General features: G+C 48.7%; 1 protein-coding gene across 2 annotated transcripts in view; it reads left to right on the top strand.

Moving 5' to 3' along the window:
- Positions 1-16,850, top strand: part of PCSK6 (proprotein convertase subtilisin/kexin type 6) — a 201,321-nt gene that overhangs the window by 120,815 nt on the left and 63,656 nt on the right. For both annotated transcript variants that reach the window (XM_036878645.2, XM_057494791.1), the window contains exons 8-11: positions 2,835-3,047; positions 7,166-7,266; positions 11,171-11,274; positions 12,986-13,103. In XM_036878645.2, coding sequence (XP_036734540.2) covers positions 2,835-3,047; positions 7,166-7,266; positions 11,171-11,274; positions 12,986-13,103 — 536 coding nt within the window. The remainder of the gene's footprint in view (positions 1-2,834; positions 3,048-7,165; positions 7,267-11,170; positions 11,275-12,985; positions 13,104-16,850) is intronic.

The following is a 16,850-nucleotide window of genomic DNA, read 5'->3' as shown; positions in this document are numbered from 1 at the left end:
TCCTGAATGTCTTCTGTCATTTCTGTGAGGCAAGTTCTAAAGATTTGAGGTCATAGGACAGGGCTCCCTATTTTTGGGAGAGGTAATGATGATTTTCAAATGATGGTTTAGGGTCTCAGCTCCACTTAGGTTTGTGCAGGTTGAACCCATGCAGGACTTTGCGTTCCGAATTCCAAGCAGCAACGGGTTCACTGCACTGTCAGTGCAGTGAGGAAGTTGCAGAGGACCATGTGGTGGTGCCCTGTCATTCTTGTCACAGTTTCTTGAAAAACTGAGGTCATTTCATTTTTTTTTTTGTCATTCTGAAGTAAAATGTGTCACGTAGGGAGCTTTAAATTGCAGCTGTCTAAAATTGTCACTGAAAATCCTTCTAGGAATTTGATTACCTCAATCCAAACCAATTCCCACATCTGTTTCCTCCTCCACACCCCATTTGTCACCTGCAGTATTTTTCTGTAAAATCTGACCTCATCTTTGGTAGATGATGTGGTTGGTGGGAGGAAACTTCAAAAGCCATCCTTTTGCATAAAGATCTGCTTCATCTTGTTGCTTATGAAGTCTTACTCCTCTCATGGCTTGTCATCCAGAAAGAAAGCTGAAACATCACTGTGGCTGAAAACACTGGCCTTGTCCAGATGCCAGGCATTTCCTAGCCCTGAAACACTGTCTCCTAACGGTGCTTCAGCATTCATGGATGAACCTACACTTCCCAGGCAAGATGCTGAAATATGTTTTGATGGGGTTGGGGCCATGGTTTTCCTGAACTGAAATGCAAGCTCACGTCTGGAATTGAAATGTCCCCTAAGGGTTCCCTCCTGCGGCTTCCATCTGAGCAGAAGACCTGCGAAGTGAAAATGTAGTCTTCAGATACAGCTAAAACATCTCTACACCTCGATCTGGGTGTTTCCTCCACCTCATTCCCATGGTTCTCTTTCCAGGAAACTGTTTTCAGAAGGAAAAGAGGCTTTTGATGCCATGACGCTGTGGGAACTGACTGGTCTAGTAACTACACAGAGTAAGGTGGAAAATGCAGGCTTTCGGTATTTTAGGCCCTTGTTATTCAAAGCAGCAGTGCTGGCATCTCCTAGGAGCTCACCAGAAATACAAAATCTCAGGCCCACCCCGACCTGCTGAGAGTCTGCGATGTGTCAAGACCCCCGGTGACTCTTGTGTACACCCAAGCGTGAGCCCTGCTCTTTGAGGCCACTCTCTGTGCTGCTGGAGCAATAAGGTCACAGGCCCCCTTTGCCAAATGGCAACCTTTTATAAATAATTGGGAGTAGGGTAGGGAGTTAGAGGTGACAGTGTCTTAGAGATGATTCCCATGGAATAAAGACAGGCTTGGATGGGTTCAACACCTTTTCATCTGGATTTCAGTTGTTTTGAACTGGTCTCTGATTAACCTTTCCCTGCAGACAATTATATGCACAGACACACCCATTTCCTTAGTACTTTGTGCCATTCTTCCAGAAGTTGACCTTTTTGCTAAATGTGAGCAGCTTTTCCATCCAGCTCTTGGTGATTCAGGTTGGTCCACCTTGGAGCTGTGGGACGCAGAGCGAGTGAGGCAGCCTTGAGCAGCGGGACAGAGGGAGCGGGAGGGACCTTCCCTGGGGGCTGTTGGGAGCCTCAGCTTGGAGGTGGAGGAAATGTCAGAGTCGAGATAAATAGGCATAAAAGGGCAGGGAACTGTGGTCCACTTGGTCTACAGAGTGGACTGGCATGGGGCTTCCAGAGCAGGCAGGTTCACTGAGCCCAGGGTGGACTTGAACTCCAAGGGTGAGTGAAATCAGTCAGTGGCAAGGCTGCACCTTGACTCTGCAGGAATTGCAGAATTTTGTTGGAAGTTTTCATTAAATTGGCTAGTTGTTGGGCATAAGTACCCGTTTCCTCCCACACATTTGGAAAGGAGGGTCCTTGGCGAGAATGTGGGCCCAGCTTCATGTGGAGACAGGTGTTGGCGCTGCTCTCAGGGGGCCAGCTGTGCACCAACAGGTCCAGCCACTCGAACCAAATGGGTCAATTCTGTCTTGTCTGAGCTCATCTTTAGCTGGTGTTTAGGGTTGGGATGTGCACTGGGTTGGGTCAGAAGTAATTGATGGGACAGAGTTGCAGGAACCTGTCTGGATTCTCTGCTGCCTTTTCCTGCAGACATTCTTAAAAGCCCACATAAGTGAGGCCGCTAGGCTTGGCTGGCTTGACAGTCTGACCGTCTCAATGCTTGCCCACGGTGGAGACCCTGGGGATTGGCGTAGGACAGCCACGAGCCATGGGCGCTCTGGACCCTGACCCTTTCTAGCTGTTCAGTCTTCTCCCAAAATTCAGGGTCCCATCCCTCTTTTCAAAATTAGCTCATTTTCTAAGAAGAGTGCTGCTTCAACTGGGTTTTCAGGAAAATTCACCCTCTTCCCCACAGGACCAGCTCTTTTAATCCAGAAAAATTAACGTTATAAACTCAGCCATCAACTTTTCATCTCAGTATTACTTGTGGCGCCACTTGGGCTTTTTGATCACAGTCATTGTAATGGGAATTGCAGGCATAGCTTCTCTGAGGGCTCTTGACTTGCCCACGATGAATGAAGAGGTCTTTCTGGGCTCTCTCCTCACAACAACCCTGTGATCCTGCAGCTTTAAGGCTACTGCCACAGGTAGAAATACTCTATGATCAAAACAAAGCTTACAAAACCATGTCCTCCTGGCCCCCATATGGTCAGAGCTCATCCTTCTTGGCCCTTTTGGAGGGGCCCTCAGAATGGGGGACCCCGGGCTGGGGCGAGCTCCACCCTGCAAAGTCTGGCTTGTGGGGCTGATGTCTTGTTTTCTTCCCCTTCCAGGGCCGGCAGGGCCTGGGCTCCGTTTTTGTCTGGGCGTCTGGAAACGGCGGGCGAGAAGGGGACTACTGCTCCTGCGACGGCTACACCAACAGCATCTACACCATCTCCGTGAGCAGCACCACCGAGAATGGCTACAAGCCGTGGTACCTGGAGGAGTGCGCATCCACCCTGGCCACCACCTACAGCAGCGGGGCGTTTTATGAGCGGAAAATTGTGAGTTCTCTCAGCATAGCAGAGAGCTTAGGGTGTGTGCCTGCAGCCCTTCAGGGGTGAGTTTCTTTGCCCCTGAATAAAAGATGAGCGGGGTTGGGCCAGTGTGTGTGGGTCCCATGTTCCCAGCCTCCCCCATCAGTGAATTTGCTGTTCCCCGAGGTAAACCCCATCCCTGGGCAACTCCCTTGAACCCCTCCTTTCTAATTCTTGCATAAAATACCAATTAAAAGGCTCTCTGTCTTTTGAGATCTAAAAATATCATTTAAGAATGGGGTGCCTTCTCAGCACAGTATCTCCTTTTAGCTTCTAAAATTCTGTGGTCACATTGCCTGGGATCCAATTGACTGGTACAGTTTCAACATGCAAAATAGGGTAAGAAAAAGTTGTGGTTTTATACTGAAACGTTTTAGAAATCCAAGTGCTCTTCTAGGCATCCCCTGGCTAACAAAAGGAATTTTCCTGGACATTCTAAGTTGAACAGTGGCTTCTGTCTGTTCCACGGGCTTCAGTGAACATAAGGGTTGCTTTAGCTTTTAAAAAGTAACTGTTTTCATTTAGTAAGTGTGTGGAATTTGTTCTTCTTCCTTATATATTGTCCTCCTTTAAAAAAAAATAAGAGGGGAGCGTTTCAAGTTGAAATCAGTGCAGAACTCAAAGGCTTTTGAGATCATTAAGTTGGTTTTGAGACATTTAGAAAATGAGACCATGGAACTGGCCAGACGCAGTTTAATTTTAAAGCTCACTAGCATCTTTTCTTTTCTCCTGCTGTTTAGCCACATCCTTAGAAATTATTTGCAAATACGTTTTTACACTTTTCTGTGGGGGCATGTAGGCTTCCTGTTCTTCACTTCGCTCTGCACCCACCAGCAGAAAGGTCAGCCACTATTGTTCCGCTGCCAGCATGGCAGTGGCCTATTGGCTGGAGGGGTACGAGGCAGAGATCGTGTCACTGGACAGGGGCTGTGTGCTGGGATGACAGTGTTTCTCATCCCTGGGAGCAGGGCTTGCAGCTTTATTTGCTTAATCAATCACACTGTGTGCGCTTGTTTTTATGTGCGTGCACATGTATGCATACCTTAGCTACAAAGGCTTAATCAATCACACTGTGTGTGCTTGTTTTTATGTGCATGCACGTACCTTAGCTATGAAGGCCTTAATTCCTTTCCCTTTTTTAAAAAAAAAATCTCTTTTCTGAGCAGTAATGTATGGGAAGAAGGGTGAAATGAGAGAAAGATCACAAAGAAAAGATATTTAGTCATAGCTGCTGTTCTGGAACTCCTCTCTGGTAGTGTGGATGGCTTTTATTTTTTTTCCAGATCAACTAGAGCCAATTTTTGCTTTGAGTCCCCTTAGAGACCCTGCAAGGGGATAAGTGACTGCTTTGGATGGTCAGCAGCTTATAGTCTGCAGAGTTCAGGCCAGTGTCCAGTGGAAACGCAAGCCGTTCCCTCCGTACTCTCCACTCCTCTGTGTCCACTGAATGCCAACCAGGAGTCACCACAAGTTGGCCAGTGTGAGACGCAACTCTGATAAAGGTAGCACCTGAAGTGAGCACCTCACTTATTTGCTCCTTGGCTCTGTCTTTCATTCACTGAACATGAGCTGTGTTCTGTGCACAATGTTTGGTCTTGGGAGCGGGGCTGCCTACCTTAGTTCAAAGCCATCCCTGCCCTGCAGGGAAGCCCCTCACTCACTCTCCAGTAGCCCTTTCTCAGAGGCTGGAGAGCCAGCCATGGGCCTCACCTGCTCCAGAGAGCTTGGCTTCTCACCCACACCCCCTCAGTTTCGCTCCCGGTCTGTTACTGGAGACGGGTCCTTGGTCTGTCTCATTGTGAGAAAGAACTTAAGAGTGGAGGCAAAACCAGATGAGCTTTAGAAATTTATTGGAAAATAAGAGTTTTGAGAAAAGCAAAAGCACACACCCAGAGTTGAACGTGGGCAGAGGCAGCAGGGGTTGCCTTGAGGAAACAGTAGGGAGCTATTTTATGTAAAGAGAGATGAATATTCACTAAGTGGGGATAGGTTTCAAAGGGGACAGTGGGTCTTCATGGAGTTCTGGCTTGCTCCACCTTCACATTGGACAGGAGAGTCTTTGGCTGTATTTGGCTCTCATTGCAGCTGTCATGGCGAAGGAGGTGTGATTTTTACTATGTTAATGAGCATATAATGTATTTGGGGGTGAAATTTGGGTTAACTTCTCCTCTGTGTTGGAACCAGACAGTTTTGGCTGACCTGTTATCTGTATTTTCACTCCATACATCCCATGAGAACAACTTACGTGGACAGAATGGGTAGAATGTAAACAAAGAGCAGGCCAAAGTCCCCCTCTCCCTCCCTGCTCATGTTTGACTATCGACCTCCTCTAACGTGACCACTGTTTCCTGAGTGCAAGTATGTTCCGGCTACCAGCTGCGACTTCACAGAAGCCACATGAAGGACTTACCACTATGCCCATTTGTAGATGAAGATTCCAGGGTCAGAGAGGTTGTGTCCTCATCCCTCCTCCCTTGCCCTCAGCTGCTGTTCCCCAGGTCAAGGTGTTAAACAAATGCCTGCTGACCTGGGTGTAGGAGAAGGCCGGTCTCTGTCAGCATTCCTTGGAACCCACTGTGTGTGTGACAGACTGGATCCCCTTGCATGGGGTGATTAGCAGCCTAGCAAAAAGGTGATGAAAGAAGATGCTCTCCTTGGAAGAGAAACTGGGTGGTTTTAATCGGGAAAGTCGCTCTCCAGGGTCATGCACGTGGGCTGCCACAGCCTTACGGTTGGTGGGTGGATCGGCTTCCTGCCTCTGTCTCATCACATATCCCAAACTGGGCCGCTTAAAAGAGCACAAGTTTATTATCTTACAGCTCTGTAGCTCAGAAGTGCAACAGTCTCCAGTGGGTCTCTGTTCTGGGTCTTATGAGGCCGAAATCGGGTGTCGGCTGGGCTGCATTCCTTTCTGAAGGCTGTAGGGAGAATTGGGTTCCTTGCTCATTCCAGTTGCTGGCAGGATTTAGTTCCTTGTAGTTACAGGACTGCGCTCCTATGTCCTTGTAGGCTGTCTGCTGAGGGCTATTCTCAGCTGCCACAGGCCACCCAGATTGCTTGGCTTGTATCCCCCTAATTCCCTCCTCAAAGCCAGCAGCAATGTGTTCTGTCTCTCTTATGCCTCATCCCTCTGAGAGACTTCTCTGCCTCCTTCTACTTTTAGGACCCTGTGATTACATTGGGCGCACTAGGTACATGCTCCCTGATGTAAGCTCAGCTGGTTAGCAGCCTGAATTCCCTCTGCCAAGTGCACAGGAGTGACACCAGGGTCCAAACGCCATCTAGCACTGTATTTGTTGCACAGCTGGACCCACACGTGCTGATCTGATGATGGCTGTTTCTCCGTTTCAGCTCGAAGGCAAGGTGCAGCTCAGGCCGTGTGAGAGTGAGGTCCAGAATCATTCTCCCTCCCAGCCTGGTGTCAGCACCTCCAAGGAGGCATGCAGATGCCTCAGTCAATAGAATCAATGTCACCTTCCCAAAGAGAATGGCCAGTTTCATAGTCCCACACAGCAGGTCCTGTGAGGTCAGGAACATTCTAGGTTCATCTACTGCTGCAGATAGAACTGGGTGCCTTGAGACAGTCAGGTCACTGAGGAGGACGTCCTGGTGGAGAATGATCTGTGAGCTCTGGCTAAAAGCATAAATGCTCTCTGGGCTCCCTGGGCACTTCCACATGTTTCCAGCTGCTCTGAAGTCAGGAGGGGACATGGAGGTCATTCCCGTGGGCTCTGGAAGGTGGTCTTGCCGTGGGGACACTTCCATGGGGGGCCCCTGTTTGTTTGGTGGTGGCTGACCTTTATGTCTCAGCACACACAGCACCAGTAGTGAGGATGTGTGACTTCCAGCGGCTTGTGACCCCTCTGCCTTGCCCCCCTGTTCCCGCCCTGTGATTAGCCCACTCCCTCAGTGAGTCCATTGTTTACATAGGAGAGCAAAGTGATTTAGCAGAGAGCGTGGCTGCCCAGATATGTCTGCGCAGCACCTTTTCCATGGGGCTGAGGATCGCACCTGCCAGGAGTGCATCAGGCGTAGCCTCTGCTCTCCTGAGTGCTGACATGGCCTCTTGTTGCCCTCTCACCCAGGTCACCACGGATCTGCGTCAGCGCTGCACTGATGGCCACACAGGGACCTCGGTGTCAGCCCCCATGGTGGCGGGCATCATCGCCTTGGCTTTAGAAGCAAAGTAAGTTCCCACTTCTCTTCCCTTCCTTTCCTTCCCTTTTCTCTTTTTAACAGAGTTTTTATTGTAGGAAAATACAGATAACATAAGATGAGCCTTCTTAACCGTTTCTGAGTATGCAGTTCGGGACATTAAGGTCGTTTGCATTGCTGTGCACCCGTCACCACCATCCATTTCCAGAACTCTTTCCACTTCCCAGACTGAAACCCTGTGCCCATTAAACAACAGTCCCCTGTATTAATCGACTAGGGCCACCATAACCAATGCCGCAGCCTGGGGGGCCTAAAGACAGACATTTATGCTCTCACAGTTCTGGAGGCTGGAGGTCCACGACGGAAGTGTTGGTAGGGCAGGGTGGGTATCTACTGTGGCCTCGCTTCCCGGCTGGTAAACAGCCACCTTCTTCCTGTGTCCTCTCTGTGTGTGTCTGTCTAGATCTGTTCATAAGGACATGACTGTATTGGATTTGGGCTCATCCTAATGATGCCATTTTACTGTAATTTCCTCTTTAAAGACCCTATCTCAAAATATAGTCACATTCTGAGCTGCTGGTGGTTAGGGCTTCCAAATATGAATCTGGGGGGACATAATTCAGCCCTTAATATTCCCTATTTCTCCCGGCCCCCAGAAACCACACTTCTATTTTCCATCTCTATGAGTGTGACTACTCTAGGTACCTCACGTAAGTGGGATCACACAGGATTTATCTTTTTGTGATTGGTTTATTTCACTTAACACGATGTCTTTGAGGTTCGCCTGTGTCGTAGCAGGTCAGGGTTTCCTTCTGTAAGGCCATCCTTAGTGAGCATGAAGTGGCTCCTTCCCTTCTTCTGCCTTTGAAACCTCACAGTCTCCTGCCCTTTGTAGGACCACAGGGAGCTAGATGGGTCCACGCCCCAAGCCAGCCTCCTATTCTACATCATATACCAAAACCACACTTTAGGGTATGTCAGCCTTTATAAACTTTAGTTCATAAATGGTGATGGTTTTTCTGTCATAAGCCAAATAAAAACTCTGGTGTTGTTAACGTGTGGGTGGTTCAGAAAGAAAAGAGAGTTTACTGCACATGCAATCATGGTGTCAAAAACCATGTTTAGTTTAGACTTCAAAACGGCCTTAGAACGACCCAGAATTTGAAGTAGAAAGTTGTTGTAGATGAGATTTTAAGTGACTCAAATCATGTTTGGGCTGCTTTTAAATCCTGGTAATTAATGTATGTTTGCATGTTGGTTTGCACAAGGCTAGAGAGCATACAGCTCAAATGCTACCAATTTAGCAAGAGAACAGCTAAATATTTTCAATTTTCAGGCCCAAATATTAGTTTCTGTGTCCTGAGGCTCTTTTTAAAAACTCTAAATAATTAGTTACTTGTGTGGAAAGTTGAATTCACATACTTGGCAATTCACTGTTTTATATTTTCTTCCATTCCGTATTGGAAACATGCAAGGGATTTTCTCATCGAAACTAAATAGAAACCAAACCCTGCTTCATGCCAGACTTGTCCCATTAAACTTGGCCTGTGGACACATGCAAACCCTGATAGTCATCTTCTTCATTGCTTTATCTCATCTGCAGAGATGTACAGGTGGCAGATCAAACGCACTTTATTGAAATCAGGGTCAAGTTAGACCATATAAACATAGAGGATTGATCAAGGAAGAAGCTGGTCATAACCAGGGATCCTGCAGGGCTGAGCTGAGAGCTGGAGGCTGGGGTAGCTCATGTGTCCAGGCGTGGGGACGGCTTTGACTTCTAGCTATGTTCTCATCTGCTGCAGAAGGAAACAGGGCAAAGCTAGATCGTCCTGGTGGAGGGGGTCTCGGGTCAGGGAGGCCCCTGCATAGCTTGTAGCAGGAATGAAGAGAGACCCTTATGTGTGAGAATTGTCTAAAGGTCATCCCACAGTTTGTGGAAGTCCTGTGATTTCCCATCAATCTTTGCTTCATTGAAAGCCATTTTCAACACTATTTTTTAGACATGTTTTTCATACAACTCTATTTGTGATTTTATTGCCAGAGTCAAAAATAAAATGGAGGTCCTCATAATAAGATGGTTTCTGACATTCTCCCTTTCTGGGCCTATTCTGCCTTCTACTCTGAAGCTCGTGCTTCCGGGTACCTTATGCTGAACTTCCAGGGCACTGGCTTTAGTCATCCTTAAGTAGGCCCCGCTGGCTTGAGCGGTAACTGGCCCATCACACACATAGCATCCTGTCTGACTGAACTCCAAAGCCCGTGGCTGTACCCTCTCCCAGGGCTAAGCCTTGGGCCATTCAGGCCCTGAGAATCCTCCTCTCAGTGTGAGGCTGGCTGTGGGCCCTCAGGGGCAGTGGATAAAGGCAGGAGAGCAGGTCAGCCTGTGCGCACAAAGGCCTGGAATCTGGACTGATGGACATGGTTGGGGGGAGGCAGCTAGGAGGTCAGTGACTGGCTGGCCACTGGCACACAGCAGCAGGAACTGTTAGAGGAACCACAGGAGGCTGGGGCTACAGCCTGGGGAATGTGAGCCCCCAAGGGGGAAGTGCATGTGTACCCCAAGACTCAGACCACGGATGAGCTCCTAGTAGGAGAGCGGGCAAAGAGTGGGCAGTTGGGAATGTAAAGTGGTATAGCCACTGTGGACAACAGTATGGTGGCTCCTCAAAAAATTAGAGAAGTATTATATAGTCCAACGACTCCACCTGTGGGTAGACACCCAAAAGAATTGAAAGCAGAGACTTGAAGAGGTATTTGTACACCATGTTCAGGACAACAGTACACACAATAGCCAAAGGTGGGAACAACCTCAGTGTCCATTGATAGATAAATTAATAAACAAAATGTGGTCTGTACATACAGTGGAATATTATTCAGCCTTTAAAAGGAAGGAAATCCCAACACCTGCTACAACACGGACAAGTCTGGAGGACATTATGCTGAGTGAAATAAGCCGGTCACAAAGGATAACACTCTATGGCTCCTCTTACGTGAGAGGTCCTAGAGTCGTCAGACTCAGAGATGGAAAATAGAAGGGTGGTTCGAGGGGCAGGGTTAGGGGCAGTGGGGAGGTAGGGTTGGACGGGCACAAGAGTTTCAGTTGGGGAAGATGAGAACAATGATGGCTGCCCAGCAGTGTGACAGGTGTAGTGGCACTGATCTGTGTACTTACAACTTAAAATGTACTTAAGATGGAACATTTTATGTTATGTATCTACACATGCGTATCTACACATAGACACAGTGGATGACTGGAGAGACAGCTGTGACCACTGTGGGCTGGCGCAGGCACTGATCAAGAGAGGGTGAAGGCCACCACCTCAGGCACTTCCAGCTCTTGTCAGTGACCAGTCCTCACGGGGGGTCACAGAGCAGCATCATAAGATGATCTTGGTTTCAGAGGAGTTAATGGGCAGGGCCGGGGGGCAATGTTTCTTAGAATCAAAGAAATCTGGTCTGTGCATTTTTGTTACTGAGAATGTGTTCTTTTTAATGTTTCTACTTTGCACCAAAATGAATGTGTTGTAAATTTAGAATTACTAAAATCTTAAATTATAATCTGCAAGCTGGTGGGTCGCCACGGTGGTGGGGTCTGGGCATTTGGTCATTGTGGTGAAGAATGGCCCAAGTACATATAAACGCTTGCTGTCACCACTCCCACAGTTTCCTGTGTAGCCCTTATACAAATCAAGTACAGCTTGTCAGCAAGTCTGGGTTTTTAATGCAGTGGATTTTAGGCCACCCGTTGTACTATTTTATCTCAGGATTTAATTGCTGGGAACCATTCTTAATAAGGAGGCTGTGAAATAAACCCTTGCCAAGGAAATGGAGCCTGTGGGGCTTTCTCAAGTCCAGACTCGGGGTTGGCTCCCAACACACCACCTCTGATGGGCCAGTGTGGCCATCAGTGGTCTGTCCTTGTGTCATTGCAGCAGCCAGCTAACCTGGAGGGACGTCCAGCACCTGCTGGTGAAGACATCCAGGCCAGCCCACCTGAAAGCGAACGACTGGAAAGTCAACGGTGCTGGTCGTAAAGGTGGGCTGAGCAGGGACAGGTCACCACAGCCTGGCGGGCTCTCTGGGGGACCTTCTGGAATCTGAACTAAGGGGTGATGTGAATTTCTCAAAAAGAATCACCACACAAATTAACATTAATTTTGTGTGTCCAGAATGAAAAAGATGTATCTAGAAATTTAAGAAAAGTATCCTGGAACCTCACACTGACATTAAGGAAGAAATCTAAAGCCACTAGATTCAGGGTTCCCCTGACTTCATGACTTCTGCCATGTTCAGGGACCACCTGTACCACTATTGACTTACTAGCTCTTTTTAAATTGACTTGCTTTTTTTTTTTTTTTTTTAACAAAAAGAAACTTATTTTAGAAGGAAACTTTATTACATTTAGTTAACTGTGGGTTTGATGTATAGTTGTCTTTTGTTTCTAATGCATATTAAAATAAATCCATAATTATTAAGATAGACAATGTTTGCCTATGTGCACCTAAGGGCAACTTTCATTCCCTGCCCTGAGTAGCTGTATGATTTTGAAAGTAGCCCTCAGTTTCTCCATCTGTACAAGGAGGACACTGAGATAGGCATGGAAGTTACTTTCTAACTATAAAAATTTTTTTGTCAGCAAGACCCCATGTTATAAAAAAAACCCATAGGGCAACAAAGCCCCCACCCCCAACACAGCCTGGTGCTGCCCCTGGGTGCCATGAGATCAGCCACAGTCAGGACTTGCAACACAGACACGTGGAGCCTCCCTGGCAGGTAATTACAGAACTGTGCCACTGGCTATCTTTGTCTGGCTTCTTACCAGAGATAATTGGGAAAGATTTCCATTCAGCCATGCTATGTTAGAGAGGACTTTTTTTTTTTCCATTTCTGAAACTCAGGTCCAACTATTTTGACACCAAGCCTGATACTACTATCTGAAAAATATAGGTCAAGCATTGTTACTGTGAGTTCCAAAGCACATTCCTTTTGATAAGGAGGCCAGTTGATTAGGTCTAATGCATCTTTGTTTTGCAGGAATGTTGGGGGTAGTGGTGTGCTGTAACAAGAGCTGGCCTACATTTCAATTTTGGCCTAATTAAATAGGAAAATAGATTGTATCTAGTTCTCAACCTTGCCTCTTAAACTTTGAAACTAACCTGCTTTTGCCAAATTAAGCGGTGGATAAGGCCAGCTCACAAGCACTCATGATTTACGTGCTGTGCCACTTTCCTGGAATACCCTGGGAATTCAGCAGAGCAAGAAAATGGCAAAAAAGATGAGTGCCACCTTGTTTTATGGTTTATTATACATCGTGGTCATGTGAACCAAGGGCTTTAAGGTTTTGTTTCTCTTGCCTGATTTCAGATTCAGGGAGCGCAGATGCTGATGTGTCTTTTTAGCATAGGGAAACCTGTCCTCGTCTCAAAAAAATAAAGTAACAGGCCCACCTCTTGACACCCTTTTTGTCACTCTGCACCAAAATAGGACACGCTTCCCAGCCCACACTCCTGACCTGAAGGAGTATAGTTCAGAGAGTAAAGCAGCTGGGATCCTGGAACAGACCGCAGAAGGCCTGGTCCTGCAGCAGGGCCTCCCAGGAGACAGCCCGGGCCCTTCCAGCCCTGGAGTGGTCTGTCCCCAAACCATGGTGGGCATGGACCAGGTGCCTTATGCAGAGTGAGGGAGCCCGCCTTGCTCCATCCCTGGGGGGGGGAGGGGAGCTGGGTCTGAAGGCTCTGTCTTTCCAGTTAGCCACCTGTATGGATTTGGACTGGTGGACGCGGAAGCCCTCGTCATGGAGGCGAAGAAGTGGACGGCAGTACCCGCGCAGCATGTGTGTGTCGCTGCCACAGACAAGCGGCCCAGGTGAGGCTCAGCTCTGGCCCCACACCGCTTTACAGGCACAGCAGCTTGGACCCAACTCTGCTGTAAGGTGTTGGCGGGGGAAGGTGTTTACACACGCTTTCCTGTACACCTCAGTGGGGGTCATGTGTGTGCATGTGCATGGCAGTAGGTGTTGTATATACCCATCAGCATTTCCTCCCATGCACTGTGGAGCTGGGAGAGGAATTGCTCCTTAACCCTGACCATTTTGAGGCTTTTGCTGTCAGTTTTGTTTTCCCTTTTGCAGCAGATTGCTTGCTCTGTGGTAGGGAGTTGGTCCTATAGCCTGAACCCGCATCCTCGTATTGGCAATTCTCATCCATAATACCTAGCCTTGCCAACCAGCCCAGGGGTCATCCCTGCACGGTGGATGTGATGAGCCACAGCGGTGAGGTTCTCCCTGTCGTCACCCTCTAGAGGCTGGAGCCATGGGCCTGGCCCGACCCCACCTGCCCAGAGAGCCCGCCGGCAGTGACTCCATCAGCCACGAACAGCAGTGGCAGTCTCTGCCCCTTCTCTGTCGCAGGAGGGAGTTTATTATCCAAAGCGTGCAGAGCACTTACCCTCCACTTCACTTTTATCTGGGTGCCAAAAACCTTCTTAAGGCTATAGCATTGGGATTTTTCTAACAAGCCTGGAGAAGTACGCTGTAGGGCCCTGGCTTCATCTTTCCTCTGTGGCTAGGACTCCCCGCACATTGCCCTTTGTAGGAAGTTATTCTAAGTCAGTTACATTTGTTCAATGAAATTTTTGTTTAAGAAAGAAATCAGCTATAAAGCCAGATAGCAAGAGCCCTACTCCTTTAGGAGAAGAAATCAGATTATTCCTCTGAATTCTCCCATTACCACTGTACTGTTTAAGAAGGAGAATGATGTTTCTCTAGGGTTCAATATCTGGTAAAGAAGGGAATGCTTTTTTTTCTAGCTGTAACTACTACGTTTGGAAAGGTGTGTTTGGAAAAAGAAACGATGGGGTGATTAAAAGTGACCCCTGCTTTACTAACAAATACAGATCACTCTGAGATTGCCTCTTCCTTGAATACATCTACCTCTTACAATACACTCTTTGGCTATAAGATATTGAGAGAAGTGTTTCTCGCTGATGCGGGCCATGCAGGAGGAATTCAGAAAGTCTTCGTTGGATGAATAGCCATGGATATTTTGAAATATGTCCTTCCCAACCTGCGGCCAGTTGTGGAGACTGACTGCTGGGTGACCCCTCCAAGGCCCGACAGGCTGGTCAGCCAGCGGGCGAGTCTCAGTCTTGATGTTTTAAAGTGTCCTCTTCTCCGGGGAGCCTTAGAGTGTTAAGTGCGGAAGGAGTGGGAAGGTCTCTGAAATCAAGGAAGCCTTTGCCTTCTTGCGGTTTGTTTGCTGGCAAACACCTGGAACGTGGATCCTCAAGCTCCGGGTGAGGAGCTGGGTCCTGCTCAGCGAGGCTGCTGTCTTCCCCGCGGCCGTGGCCGGGCCTGAGCTCTGCCTTCCCAGTGATTTCCCCATCAGGGCAGCTCCTCAATGCAGCATTCTTCTCCTGCCAGAAATAGTTTTAAGATGGTGGAGTGGTGCCTAGGTGGCGAAGGGTTGTTTGTATTTTTATTTTATTTTGTTTTCTAAGTGAAAGCACACGAAGTCTAGACAGCACAGGTTGAGAGAACCAGGCATAACATACAGTATGACATTGTTCCTGTCCTTTGAGGAAGGAAAGGACTATACAGATTCCAACAGAGGAGAAGAATCGGACTTCTGTTTCTAAAGAAAAATCATCTTTACATTTAGCAGTTTCAGACTCTTTCTGGAATATTCAGCTAACCTGCTGTCCCAAACCATGTGTGAGGAACTGCACACTCGATTGTCCCCAGGGGCATAAGGGCCTCCAGAGAGAGACGGGGTGGGGTAGAGAGGCGGGGTGGGGGGGGGGGGGAGGGGGAGAGAGACACAAACGAGGCAATGCCTCCGTGTACCTTGGGGCTTCATCTCTTGGCAGAGCGCCCCAGCCTGCCTCCAGGGTCTTTAGAACCGGGGTTGCCGAGCACTCCCAGTGGTGAGGGCCAGTTTCCTTCATCAGGGTTCCAGTCTAGCTGGGGCCCAAGTCGCTAGGATCATCTGGCTTAAAAATGAAAAGCAAGGGTTCTCACACCGCCCGTCCCTCTCCTCCTCACTGCCCCCTCTCCGTGTGTGTCTCCTGGTCCAGCTGCCTGCTCTCCTGGCCTCATTCTCGCTTCTCCTTCTCCTGGTGGAATCCCAGGACTCTGAGTGTCCCAGACTTGGCCTCAGCTGCATGCCATGGAAAAGAGCAGAAAATGAGAAGGAAGGGGAGAGAGAGAGCGCCTCTTTATCTGGCTGTCCCATGCATACCTGTGTACCACATGTGATATGCTTACTCTTTCCTCTTGAGTAGAAGGGCAGTGCCACCCCCATGAGAGGAAGGTCAGAGAACTGTGTTCATTGAGCATTATGTACAGGCTCCTAGAGGAGGCTATGGCCGTGTGTGTCATACCTGCAGGAATGACATGTGGGGTCTGCATTAGAGAGTGTTGACAGTCATGTGCAGGGGCAGGAATGAATGACGTCCCTCTGCCCTCTCCTGCCCCTCAGGCCTGATCTGCTCTTCCTCTGCTGGGATCTGTCACAGTGCAGGGAGGCAGTCCTGTGGTCATTACAGGGGGAGTCCACGGGCCACCTCTCTGCAGATCCTGCCTGTGCTCAAACAGTAGCATCGCACTCACTGTGCCTCGGGACCGCTCAGGGCCCTGTTGGTGTCCCTCTGCTGGGCTGCTCTGTCCAGCGCCTCCTCCACCTGCCCTTGAATCATGCTGAGGCCAAGAGGAGCTGAAACAACAGCACAGCTCAAAAATGGCTGCAATGGAGAGAATCTGGGCTGCATTACAGACACGAGAAGCAGCCCCACCAGGAGGAAGCTGTGACCGATGGATTTTCTTTAATTTGAAGTAGGGTCATATAGGGACCCCAGGCAATATGCTGGCATTTCTAGTCTGGACGTTGTACATCTAGGGACTGTGGGGCTTACGCATTTAACTTGTCTCCATCTGGGTCTCCCTCCTGAGAGAGAACAAGTAGCCCCTGGGAGTGTGGAGAGGGCCAGGGGGCCCGCCAGGAGAGAGGGGCAGCAGGGTTGGGAGTGAGGAAGACGGGACAGTCCCGCTGCCCCCGGGGGCTGTCTGTTAGATGTTGCTGTCTCTTTACCACCATCACCCACCCCCACCCCAAAACAGTCTGAGGCCCCCAGAACAGAGGTCAGGGTGTCTGACCCTCCTCTCCAGCGCCCACAGCAGGTGAAGCACATCACAGGCCGCTTGCCGTGAATGATCACAGCAATGCAAAAACAAGCAGTGAATTCTTGAATACAGAACTGTTGCAGAAAACTGGGAAACCTGGACTGGCTCGCTAATGGAAGAACCAAGCAGCACTCGGAGGTCTTGGAGGGTTGAGGTTTATTTCACACTGGCGGCCTCAGAGGAGAGTGATCTCCAAAGATCTGAGCCCTGAGTACAGCAGGGCCAAAGCCTTTTATACATTTACTACAAAGCTAAGGGGGCAGTCAGCACCCAGAAACTGTTGTAGTAGGAGCTATTCTGTCACCATAGGTGTATTCAGGATGCTAGTTGTATTTTAATCTATTTCTGTGAATGTTACCCGGATACCGTATTATAAACCAGTGGGCTTCCATGACTGATTGACAAGCTGTTCCAAACCACTGAGTCCTGGTGGG

This window comes from Manis pentadactyla, chromosome 18 (assembly GCF_030020395.1).
Source record: "Manis pentadactyla isolate mManPen7 chromosome 18, mManPen7.hap1, whole genome shotgun sequence".
Lineage (NCBI taxonomy): Eukaryota > Metazoa > Chordata > Mammalia > Pholidota > Manidae > Manis > Manis pentadactyla.
This window is presented reverse-complemented; position numbering and strand designations above follow the sequence as displayed.